Source organism: Aspergillus brasiliensis (genome assembly GCF_001889945.1).
Source record: "Aspergillus brasiliensis CBS 101740 unplaced genomic scaffold ASPBRscaffold_2, whole genome shotgun sequence".
Taxonomy (NCBI): domain Eukaryota; kingdom Fungi; phylum Ascomycota; class Eurotiomycetes; order Eurotiales; family Aspergillaceae; genus Aspergillus; species Aspergillus brasiliensis.
In genome coordinates, this window is record NW_027137443.1 from 2,078,892 (window position 1) to 2,103,541 (window position 24,650).

The following is a 24,650-nucleotide window of genomic DNA, read 5'->3' on the forward strand; positions in this document are numbered from 1 at the left end:
TACATGCACCGATCACGACTTTTTCAACCCCGATCACCTCATAAACACGCCCAGAAAATACAGCCAATAATATAATACATGGTCATAGCCCCTATTATGGTTCATCATACATGGTAAAAGAAGGAAATCAAAGATCAGACTATACGGAGGAATAGATGGCAGAAATGTGTCGTCCACACACCACGCGCTGCTCCATGTTCACTGTGCGACGGTCAACCTTGCCCTTATGGCGAGGCATGATCTGAAGGCGCGCTTCCTGATGCTCGTCTGCCTCCTCCGGCGGGGCGTGGATGTAGTTCGGCTTGGACAAGTTACTGCGCTTGCCTGTGCCCAGCTGGAAGTGTTCGTTTCCTCCCCACCAGAGTGCATCGTATCCCCAGTCACGAGTCTCATTCAAGGTGCTGGAGGGAGCGGAATCCACGTGGGTACTGTTGTCCATGACCGCCGAGACGTGCGTCGTGCCGACGGAGATATCATGGATGCGGATGGGCGTCAGGCGGTTGGTCTTCTCATCGAACTCGGAAAGACCACTCAATGCCTTCACCTTGGCGGGTGTATCCTGTACATGGGTCCATTTGCCAGTACCCAGGGCTCCCCAGATTCCCCGTCCGCAAGCCCAGGTATCGGCAGTGATGCGTCCCAGGTCACGGAGGGTGGCAGGATCCTCCTTGGAGCTGAGTATCCGCTGCGCATCCACGGTGAAGAAGCTGTTAGCACCTCCGGCCGCAACCCGAGTAGCCTTGGGCAACCAGGGACCGCGATAGAGGTTCCTGATGGGCACCAGAGTTGGGGTGTCGCAGAATGGCGATGACGGGTTGTATTCCATCGCCAACTGCCCGAAAGAGTTGTCGCCAAAAGCGAACACATTGCCGTCTTTGTCGAGTGCGAGGGAGTGGTAGTCACCCGCAGCAATCTGAACAATCTTCGAGCCCTTGAGCGCGGTAATCTCGTGAAGGGCGTCTACCGGTCCCTTGGGGCGAGTAGCCCAGGTCAAACCAGGGATACCGAGCTGTCCAAAGGAAGGGTAATTCTCAGTAGAAGCAGCAACGGAGAACACCCGGCCGGAGCTGGTCAAGAGAAGAGCATGGTCGAGCCCGCCAGCGAGAGCGGTTACACGCTCGCCGAACTTCAGAACCGGCTGCAGCAAGCGGTAGCTGATACTGGACGTTCCTGACCGGAAAGGCACCCACGATCCTTCCTTGATCTTACGGCCACCCAGTTGATCCTCCTTAGCAATGGGTAGTGAGTAGACATTGCCGTCAGAGGACAATGCAAGGATTCGATCGTTGGACATGCACAACGAAGCCAAATTCTTGCCGGTAAGGGTTTTGGTGGGTTTGAACTCAGTCTCCGAATAGCCCTTGCCCCATTGCACGAGATCGCCGTTCTCCGTAATGGCTGCTCCGGACCTCTCGCCGAGCTTGAGGTCTCTGAGTACTTGACCTTCAAAGTAGGTAAATTTCCGGGGAGTCTTCACCACGGACTCCTTCGAGTCCGGATCAACCACACGATAGACGTTCGTGCCCCAGACATAGACACCGGGACTCTTGACACTCCGCTTGTGCTGCACGTACTGCGAGCTCAATTCCTCAGCTGACTTGGTGAGGTCTTTGACCTTCTCCACTGGCTTCTCAATCGGGTTCCGGTTGGATGTAGCATATTCGTAGATGAAAACGGCAGCAGTGCCTGCTCCTGCCACACCCAAAGAATTCCGAAGCCAGTTCGAGTTAGCTGATGGCTCCGATTCCTTGTTACTGCTGGCATACGCTCTGCGCCACGGCGTGGCGACAGCTCGGTTGCTTCTCACAAGGCGACGTGAAGAGTTGGTGACGACGGTCGTCACCGATTGCCGCCCCCGATGAGTCCACATGATGTTTGGCAGTGCTTAAAGATTCCGCACGCCGATTCTTCAATTAATTTGCCAGAATCTTGTTTATTTCCGAGCGAATCTTGATCGATCAATGAGAAGGAGGCAAAACATCAGCTGGATGTTGCGTCAAGTCGCGTAGGCGGAAGGCGACGGCAGAATAGCGCATTGAAGCCACGCCGGAATCATTGTTTCTCTACCTTTCCCTGCGCGTGGGCTCTGGGCTTAATAGGGATTGCTTTCCTGGTTATTTGGAGACTCTTGTGCAGAGGCTGTAGGGAACGTCTTTCTCAGCGTTGAGTAATCCCCACAATGCGCCAACAAGCTGCAGGACAGCGGAGTCGACGCCAGACTGCCCCGTCGGGCCGGGCTCTGGAACAGACGATCAAAGAGGCCACCGAACTCGAGACGATTCCGGATGGTGTGGACTCGGTTACTGATATTCGCAACGAGCTGGAGTTTACGCAATGGTACAATGAAGTAGAGGAGAGCCTGCTGGAAGCTAGCTACGATGAGTACCAGTGAGCCCATCCACGGTCAACCTTCACAGAGCCCCTGGCATATGCTGACATCAATCGTTCTTAGAGCTTGTCTTCAGGAGCTTCAAATGTCCAAGTCCCATTTGGATTCCCTGTTAACCGATACTTCGTCGACCCTCGACCTTTTGACTAGCCTATCGAACGACTTCCGAGCCGTGGAATCGCAGACTTCCCAATTCCGGAAACAATGTGAGGGACTGCTCTCTGCGCAGAAGCATGACTCGGATTTGGCGGCGGATATTCAGGAGAACCTCCAGTACTATGACTTTCTAGATCCTGCGTCGAGGAGACTGAATGCTCCGGGGGCTGGGAACACGGTCCGTGGAAAGGAGTTCTCGGACATGCTACGGCGGCTTGACGAGTGCCTGGATTACATGGAGACGCATGTTAGTATACCGCACAACGTTTGTCGCACTCCAGCTAATAGGTTCCTCTTTGCAGCCCGATCAGAAGGAAGCTGGTGTATACCGCTCCCGGTACCGTTTGCTCATGACTCGCGCCCTCACCTTGATCCGAACCCACTTTGTGTCCTCCCTCCGAGATGTATACGCCGATGCGTCGAAGAAGATCGCAGATAAGCAGCTCAACGACACGACCATGTCCACCCTGCTTTACGCCAAATTCAGAGTCGGCGCACCAGAATTGAAACAGATCGGACTCGAAATACAGAAGAGAGCCGTCCCGCCTCTAGACCCCGACCAGGGCACCGAAGCCGAATACCAAAGCTTGCTCAACGAGCTCCATGCGAACTACGCAGCCACGCGCGGGAAACTGATCATCCCTCTCGTATACAAGAACCTCAACGACCTCGCGCAGTCTCCAACGTCATCTCAGGATCTCGTCTCTTTTGCCCGCGCCAGCATCAGCTACATCCGCGGCGTATGTCTCGACGAGTTCGAACTATGGGGCGAATGGTTCCACGGCCACGGCGGACTCTACGATTTCCTAGAAACAATCTGCGAACCACTCTACGACCACCTCAGACCGCGCATCATCCACGAAGACAAGATCGTCAAGCTCTGTCAGCTCTGCACCCTCCTTCAGACCCGATACCTGCTCGACCAGGACGAGGAAATCGAGCAACAAGTAGACGCCAACCAGCTCGACTTCCCAGCGCTGATCCAACCCGCGCTCGAAGACGTCCAAACCCGCCTTGTCTTCCGCGCGCAGGCCTTCCTCCACGACGAGATTGAGCGATACAAACCTCGCCCCGAAGACCTAGACTACCCAGCGCGCAACAAGCAGTTCTCCATATCCGTGACAGAAGGCCAGATCAGCGGCCGCAAGATCACTTCCACAGATACCACCACCACCACGACGCTCCCGAACCGGCCCAAACCCACAACCAAACCCAGCAGTGACAGCGACCCATCATCAACGACCCCGGAAGACCTTACCACCACCACAAAATGGGACCTCGAGTCCCCAACGACCCAAGACCAAAGTGGATGGTATCCGACCCTCCGCAAAGCCATCTGGCTCCTCAGCCGAATCTACCGTCTCGTAAACGTACGTCCCCAAACCCCCCACCCCCAACATACAAACCAAACTAACAAAATACACAAATGACCAGTCCACCGTGTTCGACGACCTGGCCCACCAGATCGTGCACCAAACCACCACCTCCCTCCACAGTGCCAGCAGCCTCCTCCGCACCAAAACCACCCCGACGGACGCCCACCTCTTCCTCCTCAGCCACCTCCTCATCCTCAAACAACAAATCGTCGCCTTCGACATCGAATACACCACCCCAGAAACCACCCTCGACTTCTCCGCCATGACATCCACCTTCTATGAGCTACGCTCACGCGGGGGTCTCTTCAACCCACGCAACCTCTTCAAGCTCGTAGGACATGGACTCCTCCCCCGCGTGGTGGAGAACATGCTGGACGCCAAAGTCGAGCTAGATGGACGGCTCCGGACCGTGATCAATGAATTCATTAATGAGTTTGCGGCGGGGAAGATGACGGCTTCGTTGCCTGCTAGGACGTCTACTGCTGCTGGGGGTTGGGGACAGGTTATGGGCCCGTTGTGCGGGAATGTAGAGAGGGAGGTGGGGAATCTGAGGAAGGTGTTGGGGGAGTATTTGGATGATGGGCGGATGAGGGAGACGCTTGTGGGCGCGGTGCAGGATCGGGTTATTCAGATTTATGAGGAGTTTTGGGAGATGTATGTGGATTCCGAGAGGAGGAGGGGGAATATAGTGAGTAAGAAGGGGAAAGGGAGGGAGGATATGGTTTGGGATGTGGATACGTTTGCGGAGTGGTGTGAGGGGGTGTTCAGGGTTGGGTTTATTGGGCATGGAAGGGATGATGATGATGAGGGGAGTATGACTGGGAGTGGGAGTGTGCGGTCTTGATGGTGATGATTCTTATTATTTTTGTAAAGTGGTAGTGGTTGCTACTAGTAGATATTATTATCTTTACTTGACTTCCAATGTATATACAGGTATTGAAGATGAACGAAGACAAGACACTTTTATTATTACATTGTGATCATGTCTCAACCAGTCACAGAACCAAAGACATAAAACTAGGCATATCCAGAATCTTATTCAACAATTAAGCTCACCCAGCCGAATTCCGTCAAACAAACTATGCACACCGAATGCGAAATGCTGCCGATTTGGGTATGATGCAGGGGAGAGGAAACAAAATGCATAGTCGAAACGCTGGAAGAGAGAGATGCTTGGGGAATCTAGGACTGAACATCATGCTAAGTGGGTGGGGAGTTTTTACAGGACGTGGCGGATTTTGGCGTAGAGCTCGGTATCCAAGAAATTGTACTTCGGGTCGGGTTCGCAGAAGGGATGGGTCAGGAGAGTCTCAGCAGTTGGTCGATCACGCGAGTCCCTATAACATGTTAGTCTGGGGTAACGGGTCCTAGAAGGTGACCTATCACTTACACTGTGAAGCAGTCGTACATGAAGGCGAGCGCTGCTGGTGTGATGTTCATGGAAACATCTTCGGGGATCGGAGGGGCTTGACTCAAACTACCCAGCTTGAAGATCGCACCGATGGCTTCTTCCTTGCTCCACGGCCGGCGTCCAGCAAACATCTCCAACACCACACATCCCAGAGACCAGATGTCCACCTTGGCGCTGTACCCTTGTCCTTGGGATTGGATGACCTCCGGCGCCATCCAGAAGACCGAGCCCTGCATGGAGTTGGTTGAGTCATTTCCGTAGATGTTGTCTGTCTTCTTCGAAATTCCGAAATCAGAGATCTTGCACGTTCCGTCCAAATCCAGGAGGATGTTGTCGGCTTTCAAGTCGCGATGGAGAATTCCTTGGTTGTGAAGATACGCCAGCCCGCTCAGAGTCTGATGCGTAAGAGACTTCACCACGCTCTCCTCAAACTTGCCATGCTTGCGGAGACAACTGCCGATGGAGCCACCAGAGATATATTCGAGGTAGATTGAAATGGAGAACTCGCCTCGTTCGCAACCGAGGTACTGCACGATGTTAGGATGCTCGAGATGTTGCATGGTGTCAATTTCCTGATCCATCGCTGCAACCATCTCCTTGATACGGTCCTTGTCGGTGCCGGCAATCCGGGGATTGACCTCCACTTGCTTCACAGCCAAGACCTCACCGTTGTCAGCGTTCATGCCTAGGTACACCCGACCATAAGTTCCCTTGCCGATCAGCTGACCACGGATGATGCGGAAAGTGGGCTGCCTCTGAGGAATATTTCCAGAAGGCGCATGGTTCTGGGGAATAGGATCCAGCTGGCTAAGTCGGCTGCCACGCTTCGGACTGATTTGCATAATCTTGGCGCCGAACATCTTTGTGCTCTTGCGGCGCAAAATATCACCCGATCTTTGATTTCCGGTAGAAGATGTCACACTCCGGTTTCTACTAGCTTGGTTGGCGCCCTTGGCCACTTCTCGAATTGACTTCATTCGTGTGAGACCGCCACCAGAGCGACTGACGTTCCGCCGAGCAACTACTCCTGGATCCTGAGGCTTGATGGTCGGTTCACTAGAGCCAAGAGTGCTGTCACTTGGGGGTGCAGGTGTATGTGGGATGGGGTGTGATACAGCATCTGGTTTGTCCTTGGGGATTATGTCGTTCTCCGCTGGAACCTTAGAGGCCGGAGATGAGGGAGGTGACACGCCCTGCCCGTCGAGGTAAGGGGTATCAAGGTCGATGTCCGGGAAGAAGTCATCGAGGTGATCAATGACGCCTTCAACTGGAGGTCTGCTTGCCCACAAGTCTCCTTGGGCAAAGGAATCCCTGCGAGGTGGCTTCTCTTCCTCCGGCGAAGCACTCATGTCAAGGAAGGACGGGTTCCTGTTGCCCGATTCCCCGCTTGAACTGGCGAACGTTTCGCGGGTAGCGCTAGGGGACCTGAAGCTGACAGATAAACCTTTTCGTAGCCTATTTTCAGTGTTCAACGTAAGGGATGGTTTCCCGGCTCGCCTCTGCGACTCTGGCGAGACGGTCATGGGCGGGTTCTCTTTAACCGGGGTCTTGGTACTCGCTATGGGAATAGCAAAGAGTCCATCATCGGAGTCCTCATCGGAGTCCTCCTGAGGCTGCTGTGGCACCGGTGATCCTTGAAAAGAGACTTTGGTCTCCTCAAAGTCGAATTCGGGTCCAAATGACTTGCGAGACTGCACAGTCGGTCTCGGTTCTTGAGGAGTCGCAGAACCAGGTTGTGCTGGAGACTGGCTGGAATGCACCGTCGGCGTTGTTTGATTATCCTGCTCCGTGAGTGATTGCGACGGTCCTCTGAGCTCCTGGCTGGCGGCAGCCGGTGGCGTGGGGACAGATGGAGATGGGGTTCCAATGGCGCTGGTCATCCTACCAACACTGGCCAAGACTGCTCCGAGACCATGAGTACCATGTGGTTGCGCGTTAGTCTGTATGCGGGGCCGCTCAATGTCCTTCTTTCTGAGTGAATTGACTTTGGTGAGGGTGCTGGACTCGTGGGGCGCAGTGGGAGGCTTGCGAAGTGGCACGAGCGGCTCAGACTTCTTGTCTTCGTAGGGTGATGTGCGGGGCTGATCAAAATCAATGACACCTTCACGCCTGTAACCAGTCTCGCCATAGACATCCTTTCTCGGTTGTGGCATTGGTGGGACTTTGGAGATACGATAGGCCCTCTGTTTCCGCTCAACCTCCCGCATATGTTCTTCATGACGAGCCAGCAGATCTGCTTTCTCGGCATCAGTAGGCAGTCCTGTATCGGCGCCACCGTCGACAGGAGACGTTGTAATAGATGGTTGCGAGGCTGGTAGCTTAGCACTGGGAGCCTTGAGCTGCTGTCGTGAAGACACCTGAGGAGACGTGGGCTTGGCCGGGTTGTGAGGAGATATCCTGTTGAGAGCTTCGTCGTCAAGCGGCTTCCTGTGCACATGGTGTGTAGATGTGGGTGACGCTGTGCCCTTCTCTGGGATTGAAAGCCCCAGGCCATAGTGAGTGGAGTTATTCACACCCAGTTGCATGTGAGGCCCCCGTACGAACAATTTCAACGAGCCGACCGTGTCTGACTTTGTCCTTCGACACAAAGCCAAGCTAGTGTCATTCAACGGCTCATCGTGTTCAGTCTGTCCCGGCTCCGTGATAAAGATCTGCGCTCCAGTCCAATCAGCGATGCCAAGGCTTTGACATATGGCGGAACGTAGCGTCTCCACAGAGTCCATCTCAGTTATGTCGACCAAGCGATAGTTCCATCCGTCCAGAGTCACAAATGTCCACTTTTTGCTCTTCTGCATTGCCTTGCCTCGCAATCCCAATTTTTCGGGATCCGACATGGATGAAGACGACGGCCGCTCACCCAGCGACAACTCACTGCTACTGAAATTTGGCCTGTTATAAGGCAGCTGTGAGCTGTTCTGGCGCATGTTCACTGGGCTAGTGGGGGACTCTAAGAATGCCTCCTCAGGGGATGGGTGGCAGGAATCGCCTGCCTTGGAGCGTTTCTTGAAAAAGCCCAGAAGCCCATTGCGGTGGTCCTTAGGGTATGAGGACGGTGTTTCTCCACCAGAATGGCGGTTGCTTGAGTCCTGCGGCGAAGGGCGGACCCCGCCGTCTTGCCTGATGGATTCATAATACCGGCGACCTGTCGTTGAATCGGAACTGTTACCGCGCGAGTGCTCGAACTTGACTCCTAGATCTCCTGTGGATGACGAGGGTCCTGGGTGCGCTAAAGTAGCATGCTGCGCGGCTGGGCTCCCACTTTTGGGGCTGTCTTCGTAGGATCTAATAGGTATCTGAAATGTCCCACCGTCACTGGACATCGACGGGCTCTGCCTGTGATGCTCGCCACCAATGCTAGACAAAACAGCTCGCGAATAGTCCGATCGGGACCACATTGTATTAGCTTCGCTGGTAGCAAGATCGGACGACGCATGATCATGGGTTGTCGGTATGGGGGTTGTAAAAGAACGCATCTGGACGCTCTGTCGTTGCCCATATGCAGGCTGGGGCGCCTTGAGATTGGGGCTGTTTGTGAGATTCCCTGGTGTAGGACCTGCGGACCTGGGCTCGTAGGTCAATTTCGGTGAAGCGTCAGAAGCACCATCGTGGGCACTCATGGGGTGAGAATCGCGTCGCTTCTGAATAGAAATCTCGGTGTCGTAACTGCCGTCATCATGGATCTGCTTGATCAACCGGCGCATGCGTTTTCCCTCTTCCCGCTCACGAATTTGATCCCATGGCGTGCCACTCGCTTCGCACACTTTTGCAAGATGCGGATAGACGACCTGGTGCATCTTTCCCAGATTAGGCCGGCCATTTGATCCATGCCCTAGCTCGAGGAAGTCAGCCCCTTGAATTTCCAAGGCCCTGAATGTCTCCTGCCAGTCTTTGGAGAATCCGTTATTCGCAAGCCACTGTAGGACACGGTCGAGAGGCCACTGAACTGAGGCCTCATTTGGCGACATGCCACCAAGCAATGTGCTGTGGTTATGGCGATGACTGCCTGATTTGACGAGATCAGAAGATGGCGTAGACATCTGTTGTAACGGGTTTTGCACGGTCGTGGCGGAATAGTTGGCCGAAGCCATGTCATGAGCACCATCATTGACAGCTAGAGAGGAAGGCAGGTTGCGAGTGGTTGAAGGAGTTGGGGGAACATTGGTATCCCGTTTATATGGAGAAGAGTCCGCGGCTGAATACTCGTAAGCTTGGGTGGAGGGGTTCCGCTGTCTATCGCTGGGCTGCATTGTCCCCGCGCCGTCGTACGTAGGGTTCGAGTGTACGTCGAATGGTGGGATCCCGACCCCCGGCCCGAAACTGCCAGCTTGGGGGACGTAAGTCGCAGACGTCCGTGTTTCGGCGGAGGGGATCGACAGAGCTGCAGGACGCCCGTATGGTGATTGATTCGCAGGCACCATCGGGGGGGGAGGAGGTGGTGGAAGATACCCCTGTGAGAGTGCCTGCCTCGCCCAGCTCTGTTGCTGCCACCCAAGTGTATTCTGATGTTGCAGTTGGGGATTGGTGAGTTTGGAGGTGCCATATGCTGTTCCTGGAGGAGGTCCCGGGGGCGGGGGAAGCATAACGCCCTGCGACTGCGTAGGAGGATAACGAGGCGGCGGCGGTGGTAGAGGTATTATGTGCGATTGGGAGGGTTGCGTCGCCGACGAAGGCGGGGGTACGGGGATGTACTGCTGCGGCCGTTGACCGTCCATTATGGCGAAGTCTGCGACGTCTCCAATGGAATGATGCAAGGAGGCGTAGGCCCGAGTTTAACGAGCAGACGAATTGTCCTGGGGAGCCCAATAAGGTTCTGCTTTCATATACCTCACGGGGGCTGCGCAATCAAACTTGTCCCTGAAGTGGGGACTGATAGACCATGAAAGCTTAGGACCCAAGGCAATCCCACATTGTCAGAGCTAGAACAGTCGACGCGACGCGATAGATGATGCCACTCGTTCCGAGCAGCACTTTGAGCGGTAGTCTTTCCGGAGACCAGGATGAAGAGCAGGCAATTGACTCTTCTCGAAGCACGTCAATCAAGCGCAGATAGCGTCCAGATCGGAGCGGACGATAGTACGTAAGCAGGAGCGGAGGGAGGAGCAGAAGGACGGCATCAGCCTTTCCCACCTAATCGGGGGAAAATGGACGCTTGGGAGGCTGGAAACCGGAGAGGTCACACGCAAGTCGAGCTGCAGACGCAAAACTGTAGCAAAAAGGAACCAGTTGGGAGTTCTTCAGAGGGGTGTCAAATCCTTAAAGATAGCTGAATCTCCTAAAGTAAGTCAAATGTCCGGGAGAAATTGCGGCAATCACCCCCTAATAGTTGGGGACAAGTCCGTCCCATCTGGCAAGCTAGTCGAAGGGGAGAGAGGGGGGGAAATGATGCGGCGGAAGGCTCAACGGGGAATACTAAGACATACCATTAAACAAAACTGCCGGGGATTCGACCGCACAGTGGATTAGTGGCAGGTGGCGGCAAATTAGCAGTCCACCGTATAGATTAATTAGGTGTTTCGTCAACGATGAACGAAGGGGACAGAGGCCTGCTCGCCAGAGTTCATGGGGTACTCGAGTACTAGCAATCTAACCTGTCGCGCGGCCCGCCCAGGGAAATCCTGAGGAGCTTTGATGCGCTGGCCGCCTTAGCGCCTGGACTGTCCTTCCCGTCGATCACGTGGTGGTCCCCCGATAAGCAGCCCAAAGTCCCTTTTCTTTCCCTCTCCTTTTCTGTCACTTTTCCATGGGCTTCTTTGAGTCCCATACAAGTGAAATGTGGGCCAAAACATTGGCTTTAACTGACACACTGACAGGTTTGCCCCTGTAGTGTTCAGCCCTAAGGGACAATCATCTCCTCCCCCTTTTCCTACAAGTTCTTTCCAACAAGGCTGGTTCTTACTCGAGCCACTTAACAGCCACTTTAACTACATGGTACTACTCAACATTGCCGAAGCGTTTATCTATCTGCTTGTCATTCCACCCAAGTGAATGTCTCACACGGCACGATGGCTGGCTGACTATCAGACTAGTTCCACTATGTTCCCCTTGGCATTGGGAAAGTCTGATAAGCACTAGACCCCCTACAACGTACCTCCCAAGACCCCCAAATCGTAACATCGGCAAGGGCACGTGCGCATATACAACTTGGCTAGTATTCATTAAATATCATATCCTGCAAATTCGCAATACTATTCATGTGATGTCTGTTCCTCTCCAGGAGTGACAGGTCAAGTTAAACGTGCAAGGGATAAAAAAGAACAATTAACAAGGAGAAGCGAGACTCCATTACTTGTTTCTGGTGGCCGCCGCCTCAGCCGTGATTTTCAACGCGGCGGGAGCATCATCACGGGGCATGTGAAGCTCCACCAACTGTGCCGTCTTGGTCAGCACTCTCCTGGACACAATCGAAATTTTAGGGCAATGTACTACTCACCTGCAAGTATGGTGCAGAAGCAAACTCCTGGTTCGCAAAGAGCTGTCTCAGCTCATCCCTCGTCTTCACTTTGTAGCCCTTGTACTTGTCCTTGGCTCCAAAGGCCCGGGGCAAACCCTCAATATCCCATGGCTGAATGTCATTGTAGCTTTCGTCCCATCCATGGATGTACCGCTCAATGGTGTATCCGTTGTTGCAGATGACGAAGCTTGATTTGGTCAGTATCTTTGCAACCAGAAGGTTATCGCTGTAGGGAATACTCACATAATGGGGTTGAGATTGTTTCTGATCATGGTACTCAGCTCTTGCACGGTAAGCTGAAGACTTCCGTCACCGACGAAGAGAACAGTCCGACGATTACCCAGTTCCTTCGCAGCCAACGCAGCACCCTGACACGCCCCAACCGAGTATCCAATGCTACCCCACAGGACCTGGCTAATGGCCGTGACATTCGCTGGGAAACGGGTTTCCCAGATGCCAAAGTTTGCAGTACCAGTCTCGGTGATCACGATGTCATTCTCCTTCAGCCACTGACCAACATTGGGCCAGAGCCAGTCGTGCGTGATCTCCTGGCTGCTAGATGATTTCTCACTCTCAGGAAGCGCGTTGGAGAGATGCGGGACTGGTGCGGCGTTGACAGCACCCATCCTCTGGATGACTTTGCGCAAAACCCCCTTCATATTGATCTCTGGGTATTCGGAGTATCGCACACGCACATAAGTACTGTGGAAATCAATGGTGTTGAGCTGACCGATGTGGTAGGAGAATCCGCTCGTGTTGAAATCGGACTTGATAGCACCGATGCTCAGGATAAGGTCGGAAGACTCGACTTGCTCGCGAACACCCGCATTCGATCCCGTGCCAGCATACACACCTCCGTAGTTCGGACGAGTCTCATCCACTGCTCCCTTGCCCATCGGAGCCACGAAAGTAGGCAAGCCGGATGTCTCCATCAGGTCATGCACCTCATCGAGGACCCGATGACGGATGGCACAAGCATCCACCAAGATAACCGGGTTCTTTGCAGCATGCAGGTACTTCAAGACAACGTCCACCACATAGTCTTCCTTCTCAGGGTCATTCGGGGGTAGAGAAAGATCCAGCGGTTTGTCGAGGCGGTCCCCTTCAATCTGCTTGGTAATCATGTCGGTGGGAAGACTGATGTAGACAGGTCGACTGCGAATCCAACATTCACGGATGGCGTTGTCGATGAGGGTTGCAGCCTCCAGTGTCTCGTTAAGGCGACCGAGGGTACAGGAGATGCCCGCACTCATCTTGGCAAAGACATTGAAGTCGCCATTTCCCAAGGTGTGGTGAAGCAACATGCCATCCTTCTGAGACTTGGTGTTGGGCTGGCCCACAATATGAACGATCGGCACAAACTCGGAGTACGAACCCGCGATGGCATTGAGCGCTGAAAGCTCACCTACGCCGAAGGTCGTGATCAGAGCTCCGATTCCGTTTACTCGAGCATAGCCGTCGGCGGCATATCCTGTAGGTTGTCCACGTTAGTTAAGACAATCCTTGCTACCAAGGTAGTACAATTGCAACAGCGGGGTCGGCTCAGACATACCGGCATTGAGCTCATTGCAGTTGCCCACCCAATGGAGACCACACTTGGGCAGATAGTCCAAAGCTGCGAGGTTGTAGTCACCTGGTATTATCCCATGATGGTTAGCGGAATCTAGCACTCCCCAATTCCACGGGAGATGTCTCACCTGGGACGCCATGTACTGAGCGGACGCCAACTTCGTGTAGACGGTGGAAGAGGTACTCTGCAACCGTGATGGGCTTCCGAAGATCCCGGGTAGCGATATCGGTTGCCATCACGACTCGATTGAACAGTGCGAGAAGATGGGAATTGATGAAGTTAGGAATGAAGTAGATGGGAGAATTGTTTGTCGTGTCTGAGAAGATGATGTTTACATGTAGTGAGGGGAGAAAGAGTATTAATAGGTGCTTCCGACTGTCACAACCAGGGAGTCTGGAACCCAGTGTGGCCGTACGTCATGAAAGAAGGGCACGCGTGATGTCATGCTATCGAGGCGGAACTAGAGACTAGAGACCAAAATAGTGTCACCGAACTCACTACTCATGCAAACAGCCACACCATGCGACCGTGAATGACAGCGGGATTCGCGGGATTATTCCTACTGGATAGGTACTGAATGCTTTGCGTGAATGCCAGGAGATCTCCGACCATGGTGACATGGATGGGGTGGTTCGATCGTATATCCATGGCAAATAAGCTATGACAGATCCCTGTTTGAAGGTGCTGCGGAAGCCGCGATAAACTGATAACACTAGTTGCACTAAAGAAAAAAGCAAATCAATCCGGCCGAAACCACATTGCAGTACCTAAGTAGTTAGTAGAAGACAGTGAGTAACAACTAACAAGTAACAAGCCGTCACTCCACCAAGTGGGATGATGATCGCCCGCTTTCCCGCTAGTCCTTTTGTGGAATTTTAAACCCCCCCGCGCCATGCCTGGGCTTATCTGTTGGGAACCCTCGTGTCACCAGTAGTGCATCTAGAACTTCTAGGACCAGCTTAATCTCACCACTAATCAACTCGGGCAACCGGCCAACGTGCGTACACCTTCTGTGGTCAATCCCCCCTCCCCACCTGCACACGCACAAATCCCGTACCGGCATCCCGATCACCCGTGCATTAACATCTGTCGATGGCTGGATCAGGGAAGAGAGCCATGCCTGATAGGAAATCCGTTCAGCCTGCTAAGAAGAGAAAGGTTCGTCCCATCTGATGTCCGTGGCATGTTGAACACAAACATCTCGCCATTGACTTTTCCGCATCTGGTAATCAATCCTAACGCGTGGCACAGGGAGGTGGCCAATGGCAGAAACACCAAGGAGGCAACAAGTCGGGCATTGAGGGAGGCGACTGGGGAGTCTTCGTGTCGTGCGATCTGGGAAAGGAAGGGAAATGTATGGCAGAGGCAGTGGATCTTTTCTCCCAGGTTAGTACCATGAAGGGCAGACATTACACATAGAAGGCAGCCCACGATATCTGACGGGTTGATATGATCTGCTCACTCGTCTGACTTGTGTTTATTTCCCAGAGCGTGGAATCATCCAGCAGTGACAATCATGGAGACAAACCCGACTCCGATGAGGAGGAGGATGAAGATGACATTGAGGCCCAAATCAGAAAGGAGGTCGAGGGACTGAAGCCCAGCGCGAGCAAATCCCGCCCGTTTCATGCCATCAGAATGGATCTGCCATGTCGTGTGTAAACTCTCGCTGTTGTCCTTTGATTTAGTCTGGATTATGGAAAACGCTAATATTTTCAGTGTTGTTTGTGCGATTTGACAAGTCCATTAATCCAGAGGAAATGGTACATCAACTTTGCTTAGAGGCAGCTGCCAATCCTGAAAAGAAGCGATCCCGATGGATCCAACGCATGACACCTGCGATTTCAGTTCGCAAAACGCTCAGTGTCGACCTGGAGTCTTTTGCGCGGGAAATACTCAAACCGCATTTCCATTCCGGGGGACCCCCCAAGAAGGTGAGTCACGGGCTCATCGTAAAGGCTTATATGTCATGATCGCTCATTGAAGATACAAATTCTAGTACGCGATTCGACCTGTAGTTAGGAGCAACAAGAAGTTCAACCGCGACGTCGTCATCAAAACTGTTGCAGATGTCGTAGGGCCTGAGCATCCCGTTGATCTCAAGAATTATGACTTGATCATCCTCGTCACCGTTATCCAGGTCAGTTTCTACGGACGTGGCTTCTAAACCACACACGCATTATTCGTGACTGACCATAAACTACCAGAATGTCATTAGCATGAGTGTCGCCGGAAGCGACTACGATCGGTTAAAGAAGTATAACCTGGCCGAGTTATACAGTCCAGCACCGACGTCAGAGCCCGCCGAAACTACGAAGGACTAAGTTAACCCCGCATTCTCCCCGAGTGACTTTTTGGGCGACAATTGGCGTCCATGAAATCTTGAATAAACGGCGAAATACGATCACCTCATCGACTCCATGACAGACAAAAAGCTAGAATAGTGTATATACAGAGTTTGCGACCTCCTAACGACCCAACTGCTCTCTCTTCCATATTTCCCCCTGTATGAGCCACAAGGACTCTAGAGCCGACACATGATGCATGGAAACCTGCATTCTTGTTCAAAATGGTGTAATTCAGAGATAAGAGGCTATGGCACGGGGAGGCATAGTTCAATCAATCCCCGCTCGAGGGACGGTCCGTCTGCCAATAGCCTGATTCATCGGGCAAACAGAACAGGGTTGTACCAAAAGTTACCCAAGCAGCACAAAAGATGTTAGGTAGCACAAGCCTCCTGCCTGATGTGACCATGGTGCGAATGGTAACAGAATAGCAGGGACTCAGGGAGGTACTATCATCGCAGTACTGCTAGTTTTATGCATAGACTATGGAAACTAGACGACTACTTAGTTACTAGTCGTCGCTCAGTTCGCTGCAACATCGGCATTTTAACCGGCCGAATACAACCGGAGAGGTGCCTCTTCGGTAAGGCCAGCAGCTGATTGGCCCGGCGTGGATGCTCCCTGCATGGCGCCTTTCTCAGAGCGGGAGCCTTAGGCGAGTTGCTTCTCCATGGAACACAGACTCCTTCTTTACGTCCTGCCCAACACTCCAATGATGCTTCTTGGGGTCTTCTTTCTCCAATTTAAACAGTGGAGATCCCGGACGGATGGCCCCTTCAGTTGTAAGGGGCTTCGGATATGGCGCTTCCGCTTCGCTTAACCTCTTCAAATAAGGGATATGCTCCTTGTTCTCGTCACGGGCTCCCTCCATCATCTGACTCCCGAAAACGAGATAGATCGACTGGTTTCCCTGTTCCTAAAGATTCGTTAGTTGTTGTTGCTTGGTGGGTTAGACAATCTATTACCTTCCTTGTCCGATTGCAGTAGTTAACCTGCGTCTTAAACCTCTGTTCCATGTCCGGGTCCCATTGTATCCCCGGGTTGCGCCTTTCTCCCCGATGAGCTGCAGTGAAGTTTTGCTCGCTCACTTTATATCTGCTTACTTTCCCGCCCCCATCATAATGGATCATTATTATTATTATACTATACCTAGGACTAGTAGCGAGCATGCGAGCGCTGAAGTAACATAGCTGAAGTGTTGCGCGAAATGTCGCCTTCTTTATCACCTATCTTAGTCCCTGACATTGAACCTTCTTATACTCTCGGCTTGATCCTTCAACGCCACTTTTCTTCTTCGGTGCAGGTCAAAGGAGTCTATCCGCTCAAGGGCCATCTACATTCAATTAGTCGCCTCGTACTGTCAAATGGGGTCCAACTGCTTCTGAAGTGCTCTCCAGGGTCGACAACACCCCTCTTACGGCGGGAACAGCTGCTACTTGAGACTGAAGCCCGGGCTCTTTCCATCCTGGAACAACAGGACACCCCATATATCCCGTCTTTTCTGCATTATGGTCCTCATGGAGGACCGCTGGGCTCTGCTCTCTTAGTAAGGCACTATATCAATGGGGCGACATTGCAGGAGCTGGAAGCCGTGCTTACCCTGCAAGAGCGGGATGATCTCAACCGGACGCTGGGGTCACTAGCTCGTGAGATCGGACAGAACTTCTCCAGCTCCTTTGGGTCACTAGACCAGGTAGCCTGTGGATCAGGGAAGCATTCTTGGCGAGAAGCGTTCGTGACACTCCTAGAAGGCATCCTTCGGGACTCCGAAGACGCCTTTGTGCATCTTCCATACGCAGAGATTCGAAACCAAGTTCGTCGGCTGTCCCCTGCGCTCGAGGAAATTACGTCACCGCAACTGGTCATTGTTGGGCTAGGCCGACCATCGCAGGTGGTGCTGAGTCCGGGGTCGAAGAAGCTAGCAGGGCTCCTAGGGCTCGAAAATACTCTTTGGGGCGATGTGCATATGGCAGAGATCTTTGAGGCGCCGTCTCCAGCTGTATTGGAGGGCTTTGGTGCTCGACCGAAGGCAAATAAGGCCCAGGTGGCCCGACAATTACTGTAGGTGCTCTCGCGATAAGAGTGCAGGTGGTGGTGGTCTATGCGCTGACTGTCGGTCTCTTAGGTATGCCTGCTATCGTGCTGTGCACCAGGTTACGATACACTACTACCGAGATCAGGGGATGACTGCCGAGATCGATGCGAGGAGACGATTAAAGTCGGTGTTGACTGAGATGGCCTCCATGGACGGATATTGCACGTTGTGTTAAGATGGGATATCCAGGGACAACGATGTATCCTGGAAGATTATATACATGGATTAAGGACTCGGATTAATTAGCTCAATCGGCGGGCCGATCTGCAGCCAGACTTTTAAAGTCTCAAGAACGGGAAAGGTCACTGGTGCTACACCGCAGTGTTCGATCATGAGCCGACATAATGAACACGAATTTCTATCAGTTGCGGAGAAATCATATGAAAGTAAAGCCAATAGTCCAATGCAAGATTCGGTCATATTGGCATGGGACCTGTCTTGGCGTTGATTTGTTGCTGCCTACGAAGACTGGCGAGATCCTCCTTGGAAGTTGACTTCCATCCAGATGAGGGATCCGGTTTCTGAAAAAGAATGAATATAGTCCGGGTTGGAACCCAAAGAGAGAGACCCATGGGAAATATAAGCAATGTAGAGCCCTACGCATAATTAAGCAGTAGTTAAGAGATGAACTGATCATCATAATCATCATCATAATCATCAACAAGCGCGAGCCAGCAAGGGATCCCCATTGAATTCAGCGGCGGGCGGGGCAAGACACACACTAAAACTGAGCTGGACTAGTCAAACCTTCAAAGGTCAGCCTTAATGGCGTCAACCGTTTGGTGGATTTCCGCGGTCGTCATGAAACACCTCTTCTTCTTCCACTTGCTCCTCTACCGCGGGGGGTCGTTGCAGCTCTATTATTATTGTTGTTGTTGTTTGAGTTAACTATCACTTCTTTATTTGCTCTCAAGCGTCTTCTCTCTTCCCCTCTCTTCTGCTTTCTCCAACTTTCCTCTCCTCTCCGCCCTTATCCCTTCAGTTCCGTGTCCGCCAGAATGGCGCATTTTCTGCGGGGAAAGCAGGCCGGCATTCAAAAGGACTTCTCCGAGAACTTGTCGCCGGACCTGTTCGCCCTTGATGATGTATGTCTTTCAGCAAAGCTCTCCCATCTTGACTTCACAGTCAAGCTTGTCTCATGCATTGTATACTAATCTCCTACTACTCTTGCTGCTTATAGTTTGCTCGATGCGGTATAAACTCCCAGATCAGTGCGATCGCGTATGATCCCGTCCAGTCACTCCTCGCCGTCGGAACAAGCGACACGCAATTCGGCCATGGTCAGATCTACGTCTTCGGTCAACGTCGAGTAGCCGTGGTGTTCTCGCTACCGCGGAAGGCGTCTGCTAAGTTTCTTCAATTCTGCGCCGATAAGCTCGTCAGTGTCGATTCGAAAAGTGAAATCAGCATTTTCTCCTTAGAAACTCGACAGACGCTTGTCTCTTATGCTCCGCCGAGTCATGCGAGCGCTTTGCTGACCGACCCGAGTCTCGATTATGCTTTTATTGGGTTACAGAATGGTATGGGGTATTGTATATTGTGATGTTTTCTCGTGCTGACACAAATGTCTTAATCAGGTGATATCATTGCCTACGATCTGGATCGTGAAACTCTGACGCCGTTCCGTGTGCCTAATCTGTGGGCGCAGCGCAATCCCCGCGTCCGCCTTTGTCCCGTTCTCAGTCTTAGCTTCTCGCCTCGCGATATTGGAAAGATCTTGGTTGGATATCCGGAAGGTGCTGTGACATTCTCGTTCAAGCAGAATGTTGCTCAAAAGTATTTCGAATATGAGGTCCCACCAGGTGCTCTTGGAGGAAATGGTGATGTTCCGGCGTCGGAAGTGCGCAGGCCTCGACTGACTAGGGCCCTCTGGCACCCGAACGGTATCTTCGTACTGACGGTGCATGACGATAATAGCTTGGTTTTCTGGGACTCCAAGGACGGCCGCAAAATCATGGCCAGATCTATCAATACGCCTAACATTGATCAGCCGGGCGTCATCCCCGAGCGACCCCAGTCGGCGACCGGGCTCAAGGACCCAATTACAAATGTCGCCTGGTGTGTCAAAGACAACGGAGATGACAGTGGTCTCTTGATCGCTGGTGGTCGACCGAAAGCTGAAGCCAACAAAGGACTGACTTTCATCGACCTGGGACCGACCCCTAATTATCAGACTTCTTCGTGGGCCATCATCGCGAAGTACTTCGAGACCCCGAAACGCATCGCACTCCTACCTACTCCGCCCGGCGCGGAAGTGGTCGACTTCTGCCCCATCCCACGCAGCACCCCTTACTATGGCGGCGCCCATGATCCGATCGCATTGCTCGCCCTCTTGTCCTCCGGAGAAGTCATCACGATGAGCTTCCCCAGTGGTCACCCCATCACTCCGACAAACATGGTCCATCCTTACCTTAGTTTTGTGCACCCATTTGTGAACAAAGTCATTCTCACGTCAGTCGATCGTTCTGCATGGCTGGGCTTGAAGGAGAAACGATCACAGGGTCCTAAGTTCTTGCTCGGAGGAGCGGAGGTAAAGAAAGCGTTGAAGCGCTTCGAAGATCGCAATGTTCTTACTACAGCTCATGCTGATGGCACTATCCGCATCTGGGATGCTGGCATCGATGACGAGATCGAGAATGGGGACGTGGTTCAAGTGGACTTGGCCCGAGCTGTTGGCCGTGTCGGAAACGTAGAGGTGACCGAGATGTCTTTTGGAGGCTCCACGGGTGAGCTCTCAGTAGGTCTGCGGACAGGAGAGCTCGTCGTCTTCCGATGGGGCAACAACCAGAGCTTTGGTCGTGAAGAGCCTCCAGGTGCCAACGAAGGGCCTGGAAAATTGACCAAGATCACTCACAGAGTTGACCCTGGACTGAAAACTGGCGTTCTTCCACTGACACTCCTGAACATGCAGCAAGGCCCAGTGACTGCCTTGAAGCATAGTCAAGTGGGCTTTGTCGGTGTTGGATTCGAAGGAGGTAGTCTGGCAATTCTGGACTTGCGCGGGCCGGCAGTCATCCATACAGCTCACTTTTCAGAACTGTTCAAGGCGAACAAGCGAGGCAGTATCTTCAATAAGCGCAGCTCCGAGAGCCCTGCCCCTGAATGGCCCACCAGCATCGAGTTTGGTGTGCTGACTCTTGAAGGAGAAGGTGAGATCACTAGACCGTATGTTTTGAAACTAACGCTGACGGCTTGCAGATTATTCCAGTATCTGCTGCTTTGTGGGTACTAACAGGGGTAACCTGGCTACATTCAAGATCCTCCCATCGGAAGGTGGGCGTTACGTTGCTCAATTTGTCGGCACGAGCTTGCTGGATGACAAGGTCATCAACATCATCCCCATCAACGCAGACGATGGCGGACTTGCATTGGCCACCCCCAATTCTGTTGGAGGCTTGAGAAATGGTGTCCGTGTGAATGGTGTCGTCGTCGCGGTGACTGTATCCGGGTGCAGGATCTTCAAGCCAGCAACTTCCAAGGGTGCCCATAAGTCGTGGGACGACTACTTATGCGATTCCGCAGCAGTTGTCAAGACCGAGGCTCGCGGATACAGTCTTGTCGGCCTTTTCGGAGACGGATACACGCGAGCGTTCTCGATCCCTGGTCTGAAAGAGATTGGCGCCAGTCCAATCAATCAGATTGCCGATATGCGACGCCTCTCGGAGGCCACGATCTCCTCCAACGGAACCGTCATGGTTTGGACCAGTCCTTCTGAAGTGGGCTTATTCAGTGTTTGGGGAGGAGGACATGGACTGTACGCAGCTCCTATCATCTCGATTATAGACCTGAGTACTAATAGAATATATAGACGCCAGTCCGAAGACCAGCTCTACAACCCGCAAGCTGTCATGCCCCCACGACCCACGATCACCAACATCCAGTGGATCTCGGGAACTCAATACGTTTCCCCAGCTGATATGGACATTCTAAGTTCGTATACACTCTCTGCTGGCATATAATCAGGGACTAATCTTTGTAACAGTCGGCGGTCCCGACCGACCACCATCCAAGCGTATGCAGGAGCAGATGCGCCTAGACGAAGAAGAGCGCCGGAAAGCATTCCGCGAAGGCAGAACAGCAACGAACAAATCGTCAAGTAGTCAGGAAGGATACCTCTCCTACATGCAACGCCAAGTGCAGGAACGCACGGAACGGCTCAACTTTGCGGGCGACAGCATGGATCGGCTGGAGGAGAGCAGTAGCAATTGGGCCCGCGACGTGAACAAGTTCGTTCAGAACCAGAAGAGGAAAGCGGTCCTTGGCGGTAAGTATTCACCCCTACTTGATAGGGATTAATCTAACTAATGGGATTATAGCACTCGGCTCAAAGTTCGGCTTCTAGATGCGTAATACGGTGACATGAAGAAAAAGAAGCGTTCAGCAGTTAATGGCTGAGTACATTAGACCCATTTGTTCCTATCATACCATACCATACCATACCCATGCTTTTTTGGCGTTCACGAGTCTCTGTTTCTTTGTTCAATAAAATGCTCTAACCTAATCCTCGTATTCAATTGAGATTCTTCGAATCTTCGATCAGTTAGTCAAAGCAACATGAGGTCTTTCTGCAGAGACCAAATATATCTGTCTACAGGGTAGAAGAATAACAAAACCAATCCACCTCAGCTAAAGACCACTTGTACAACTGTAGAGATTTCATCATCTGAGTCCTGCACCATGAACGCAAGGTTACCTCCCTACCATACCAAGTACTAACAAAGCGACAAGAAGCAACCCACAGATAGGTAGTACTGAAGTACTGCAAGTTACTTCAATTCTCTTTCCTTTCCTTGCTTCAAACTTTCTCCTCACCTACTTTCTAGCTAGTACAAGATATTCTTATCTTCACCGCAGTCTCCAGCCCCCCTAGAGTACATTTAAGATTCATGTGAATAGGGTACTATTGTTGTTAGTACTCGTATCGTCCAGAGAGATATAAGCTGTCTCTAACTATGCTAGTTAGCTAGTCAGAACTATTATCATGATTTCATGAATAGAGACGACACTGGAAATTTCAATGCAGCTCTCTTATGTTACTACATTTCATGGTGGTGAATAGTGTAATACCTTATTACTACTAGTAAGTAGTTGTAGACTTCAATGAAGCGAGGGAGGTTGTGATCATGATGCTGAAGTTACACTGCAGAAAGGGAATGAATAAAAACATAACTTGAAAGCGGGAATTAATATCATTCGAATATACTCCGAACAAGACCCCGTTGGTATGGAGACTACTACTACTACTACTACTACTACTACTACTACTACTACTACTACTACTACTACTACTACTACTAACCCTCAACAAAAAGAAAGAAAAAAAAATGTCTACTTGTTTTGATTTTACCCTGTTGGGGTGGGGGTTGCTTTTGGCCTTGCGTTGATTCTCCTACTAATGTACGTACTTCGTACACTGTTAGGGATGCATGCAGTTGCCATGGTAGTTCTGGTTCTTTAAGATTGCCCTTGCGTTTGATGCGGTGAGGAATGTGGAGGGGTAGGTAAATACTAAATACTCCGTAGATAGACAGAGAAAGATGGGAAGGTGAAATCGAAGTATGTGCATATTTTGGTATTATATTTGTTTGGTTGTTTCTATATCATAACCTAAGTACTTGGAAAAGGTGAGAGGTAGCGGGGATATGGTAGATGAGGATGTTGTCATGAAACACGTTGCAAACCCAATCGTAAAATCATTCGACGGATAGAAATAAAAGAAAAAGTAGTATAACTTCGAGGCTCTTTCAGTTGCTTTAGTGGACCATCAACTCGGGCTGTTGTTGATGAGCCGCGGGGTTGTTGTTGCTGGCGCCCCCGGCCGATTCATCCTTCTGTTCGGAATCGTCACCCATCTCGACGTCCTCATCACCATCGTCACCCTCTTCCTCATCGAGCTCCTCTTCATCTTCGTCACTCTCATCTTCAATGTCCTCAGACTCGGCATCCGAGATGTCTTCCTCCTCTTCCTCCTTGGCGGCAGGGCCCTCGGTTCCCTCCATCTCTTGATCTTCGGTCTTGGGCTCCAGATCTCGGAGCTCCTTGAAGAGAGCTGCTTCCAGCTCTGCTTCCTCTGCACCGTAGGCAGCACTGTCATCTCCCTCCTGGTCGGCTTCGGGCTGGTCTGGTGGGTATTCAGCGGGGGCAGATTCCTCCGAATCCCTAAGCGGTATCCATTAGTATCGTATGATAAGGAACGTAAATAGGGGCTACCCACCATTTGATGGCGAAGCGGGTTACTCTGGGCTTTTCAGCGAGAATGTTCCGACGAATGCGTTCGATGATCGGCCGAGCCGGCGGCTGCTCCATGAGCTCCTCGGAATCGTATTCGTTGTTCACATAGTATCCCACACGGACGAACTCTCTGCCGTCGTAGCTGCAAGTGAGGAGAATCACGGTAACTCCCAGGATTTCGGAAGTAGGGATGCGCTTGAGGTCTGGGGGGTCGGCCTCGAAGATGAACTTGTTGACTCCGACGGGGATCGGTCCCACCAACAGGGAGTCGAGTTCCTGGTCATACTCGGAGCTAGAGAAGCAGATCATTAACAGATAGGTCGGAGTGTTGTCTAGCTTCAGGTACAACTTACGATGTTGCCGAACCGACGTACGTGAGCTTCCACTCCAGATCTGAATCTCGTTAGCGGCAGCCATTTCATGGGAGCGGGGTTCCCAGCGGACCTTTCTGCAGCTGTTCAAGACATTCGAAAGTGATCTCAAACTGATAGGGATCGAGGAAAGAGGCAGGGTTATTGACGATTTTTACCCCGAGGAGAGACACGACCGACATAATGGAGGAGGGGTGGTAGTGGAGCGAGCTACTTGATTGAGTAATATGGAGAGGGGGGTGTTCGAAAAGGTGG

General features: G+C 52.1%; 9 protein-coding genes across 9 annotated transcripts; 4 read left to right on the plus strand and 5 right to left on the minus strand.

The window, feature by feature from the left end:
* Window positions 1-139: 139 nt before the first annotated feature.
* Window positions 140-1,870, minus strand: ASPBRDRAFT_51792 (RCC1 domain-containing protein; the record flags this gene model as incomplete). The annotated part of the gene is made up of 1 exon (XM_067626799.1): window positions 140-1,870. One exon carries the CDS (start codon window positions 1,868-1,870, stop codon window positions 140-142), a length of 1,731 nt encoding a protein of 576 aa, XP_067483378.1.
* A 309-nt stretch (window positions 1,871-2,179) lies between these two features.
* Window positions 2,180-4,765, plus strand: ASPBRDRAFT_117224 (Golgi transport complex subunit COG3; the record flags this gene model as incomplete). The annotated part of the gene is made up of 4 exons (XM_067617066.1): window positions 2,180-2,388; window positions 2,453-2,792; window positions 2,848-3,915; window positions 3,980-4,765. The coding sequence occupies 4 exons, from the start codon at window positions 2,180-2,182 to the stop codon at window positions 4,763-4,765; spliced, it is 2,403 nt and encodes an 800-aa protein (XP_067483379.1).
* Window positions 4,766-5,140: 375 nt separating this feature from the next.
* bck1 (putative MAP kinase kinase kinase (Bck1)) lies at window positions 5,141-10,044 on the minus strand (the record flags this gene model as incomplete). Its single annotated transcript, XM_067617018.1, has 2 exons — window positions 5,141-5,258; window positions 5,312-10,044. 2 exons carry the CDS (start codon window positions 10,042-10,044, stop codon window positions 5,141-5,143), a joined length of 4,851 nt encoding a protein of 1,616 aa, XP_067483380.1.
* Window positions 10,045-11,614: 1,570 nt separating this feature from the next.
* Window positions 11,615-13,589, minus strand: ASPBRDRAFT_116396 (alpha-keto acid decarboxylase family protein; the record flags this gene model as incomplete). Its single annotated transcript, XM_067616978.1, has 5 exons — window positions 11,615-11,698; window positions 11,763-11,970; window positions 12,027-13,254; window positions 13,336-13,416; window positions 13,481-13,589. The coding sequence occupies 5 exons, from the start codon at window positions 13,587-13,589 to the stop codon at window positions 11,615-11,617; spliced, it is 1,710 nt and encodes a 569-aa protein (XP_067483381.1).
* An 856-nt stretch (window positions 13,590-14,445) lies between these two features.
* On the plus strand, window positions 14,446-15,677 carry ASPBRDRAFT_117731 (THUMP domain-containing protein; the record flags this gene model as incomplete). Its single annotated transcript, XM_067617115.1, has 6 exons — window positions 14,446-14,511; window positions 14,623-14,739; window positions 14,842-15,007; window positions 15,073-15,287; window positions 15,353-15,493; window positions 15,561-15,677. The coding sequence occupies 6 exons, from the start codon at window positions 14,446-14,448 to the stop codon at window positions 15,675-15,677; spliced, it is 822 nt and encodes a 273-aa protein (XP_067483382.1).
* A 496-nt stretch (window positions 15,678-16,173) lies between these two features.
* Window positions 16,174-16,719, minus strand: ASPBRDRAFT_38538 (uncharacterized protein). Its single transcript, XM_067623954.1, has 2 exons — window positions 16,664-16,719; window positions 16,174-16,614 (listed from the first exon to the last, which is right to left on the minus strand). The coding sequence occupies exons 1-2, from the start codon at window positions 16,712-16,714 to the stop codon at window positions 16,336-16,338; spliced, it is 330 nt and encodes a 109-aa protein (XP_067483383.1). The 5' UTR covers window positions 16,715-16,719; the 3' UTR covers window positions 16,174-16,335.
* Window positions 16,720-16,905: 186 nt separating this feature from the next.
* Window positions 16,906-17,968, plus strand: ASPBRDRAFT_192306 (uncharacterized protein; the record flags this gene model as incomplete). The annotated part of the gene is made up of 2 exons (XM_067620465.1): window positions 16,906-17,759; window positions 17,824-17,968. 2 exons carry the CDS (start codon window positions 16,906-16,908, stop codon window positions 17,966-17,968), a joined length of 999 nt encoding a protein of 332 aa, XP_067483384.1.
* Window positions 17,969-18,791: 823 nt separating this feature from the next.
* ASPBRDRAFT_192307 (putative SNARE-dependent exocytosis protein (Sro7)) lies at window positions 18,792-22,135 on the plus strand (the record flags this gene model as incomplete). Its single annotated transcript, XM_067620466.1, has 7 exons — window positions 18,792-18,878; window positions 18,974-19,313; window positions 19,371-20,942; window positions 20,992-21,547; window positions 21,602-21,723; window positions 21,776-22,057; window positions 22,110-22,135. The coding sequence occupies 7 exons, from the start codon at window positions 18,792-18,794 to the stop codon at window positions 22,133-22,135; spliced, it is 2,985 nt and encodes a 994-aa protein (XP_067483385.1).
* Window positions 22,136-23,546: 1,411 nt separating this feature from the next.
* asf1 (nucleosome assembly factor ASF1) lies at window positions 23,547-24,577 on the minus strand (the record flags this gene model as incomplete). Its single annotated transcript, XM_067620467.1, has 4 exons — window positions 23,547-23,952; window positions 24,008-24,316; window positions 24,378-24,417; window positions 24,469-24,577. The coding sequence occupies 4 exons, from the start codon at window positions 24,575-24,577 to the stop codon at window positions 23,547-23,549; spliced, it is 864 nt and encodes a 287-aa protein (XP_067483386.1).
* Window positions 24,578-24,650: the final 73 nt, after the last annotated feature.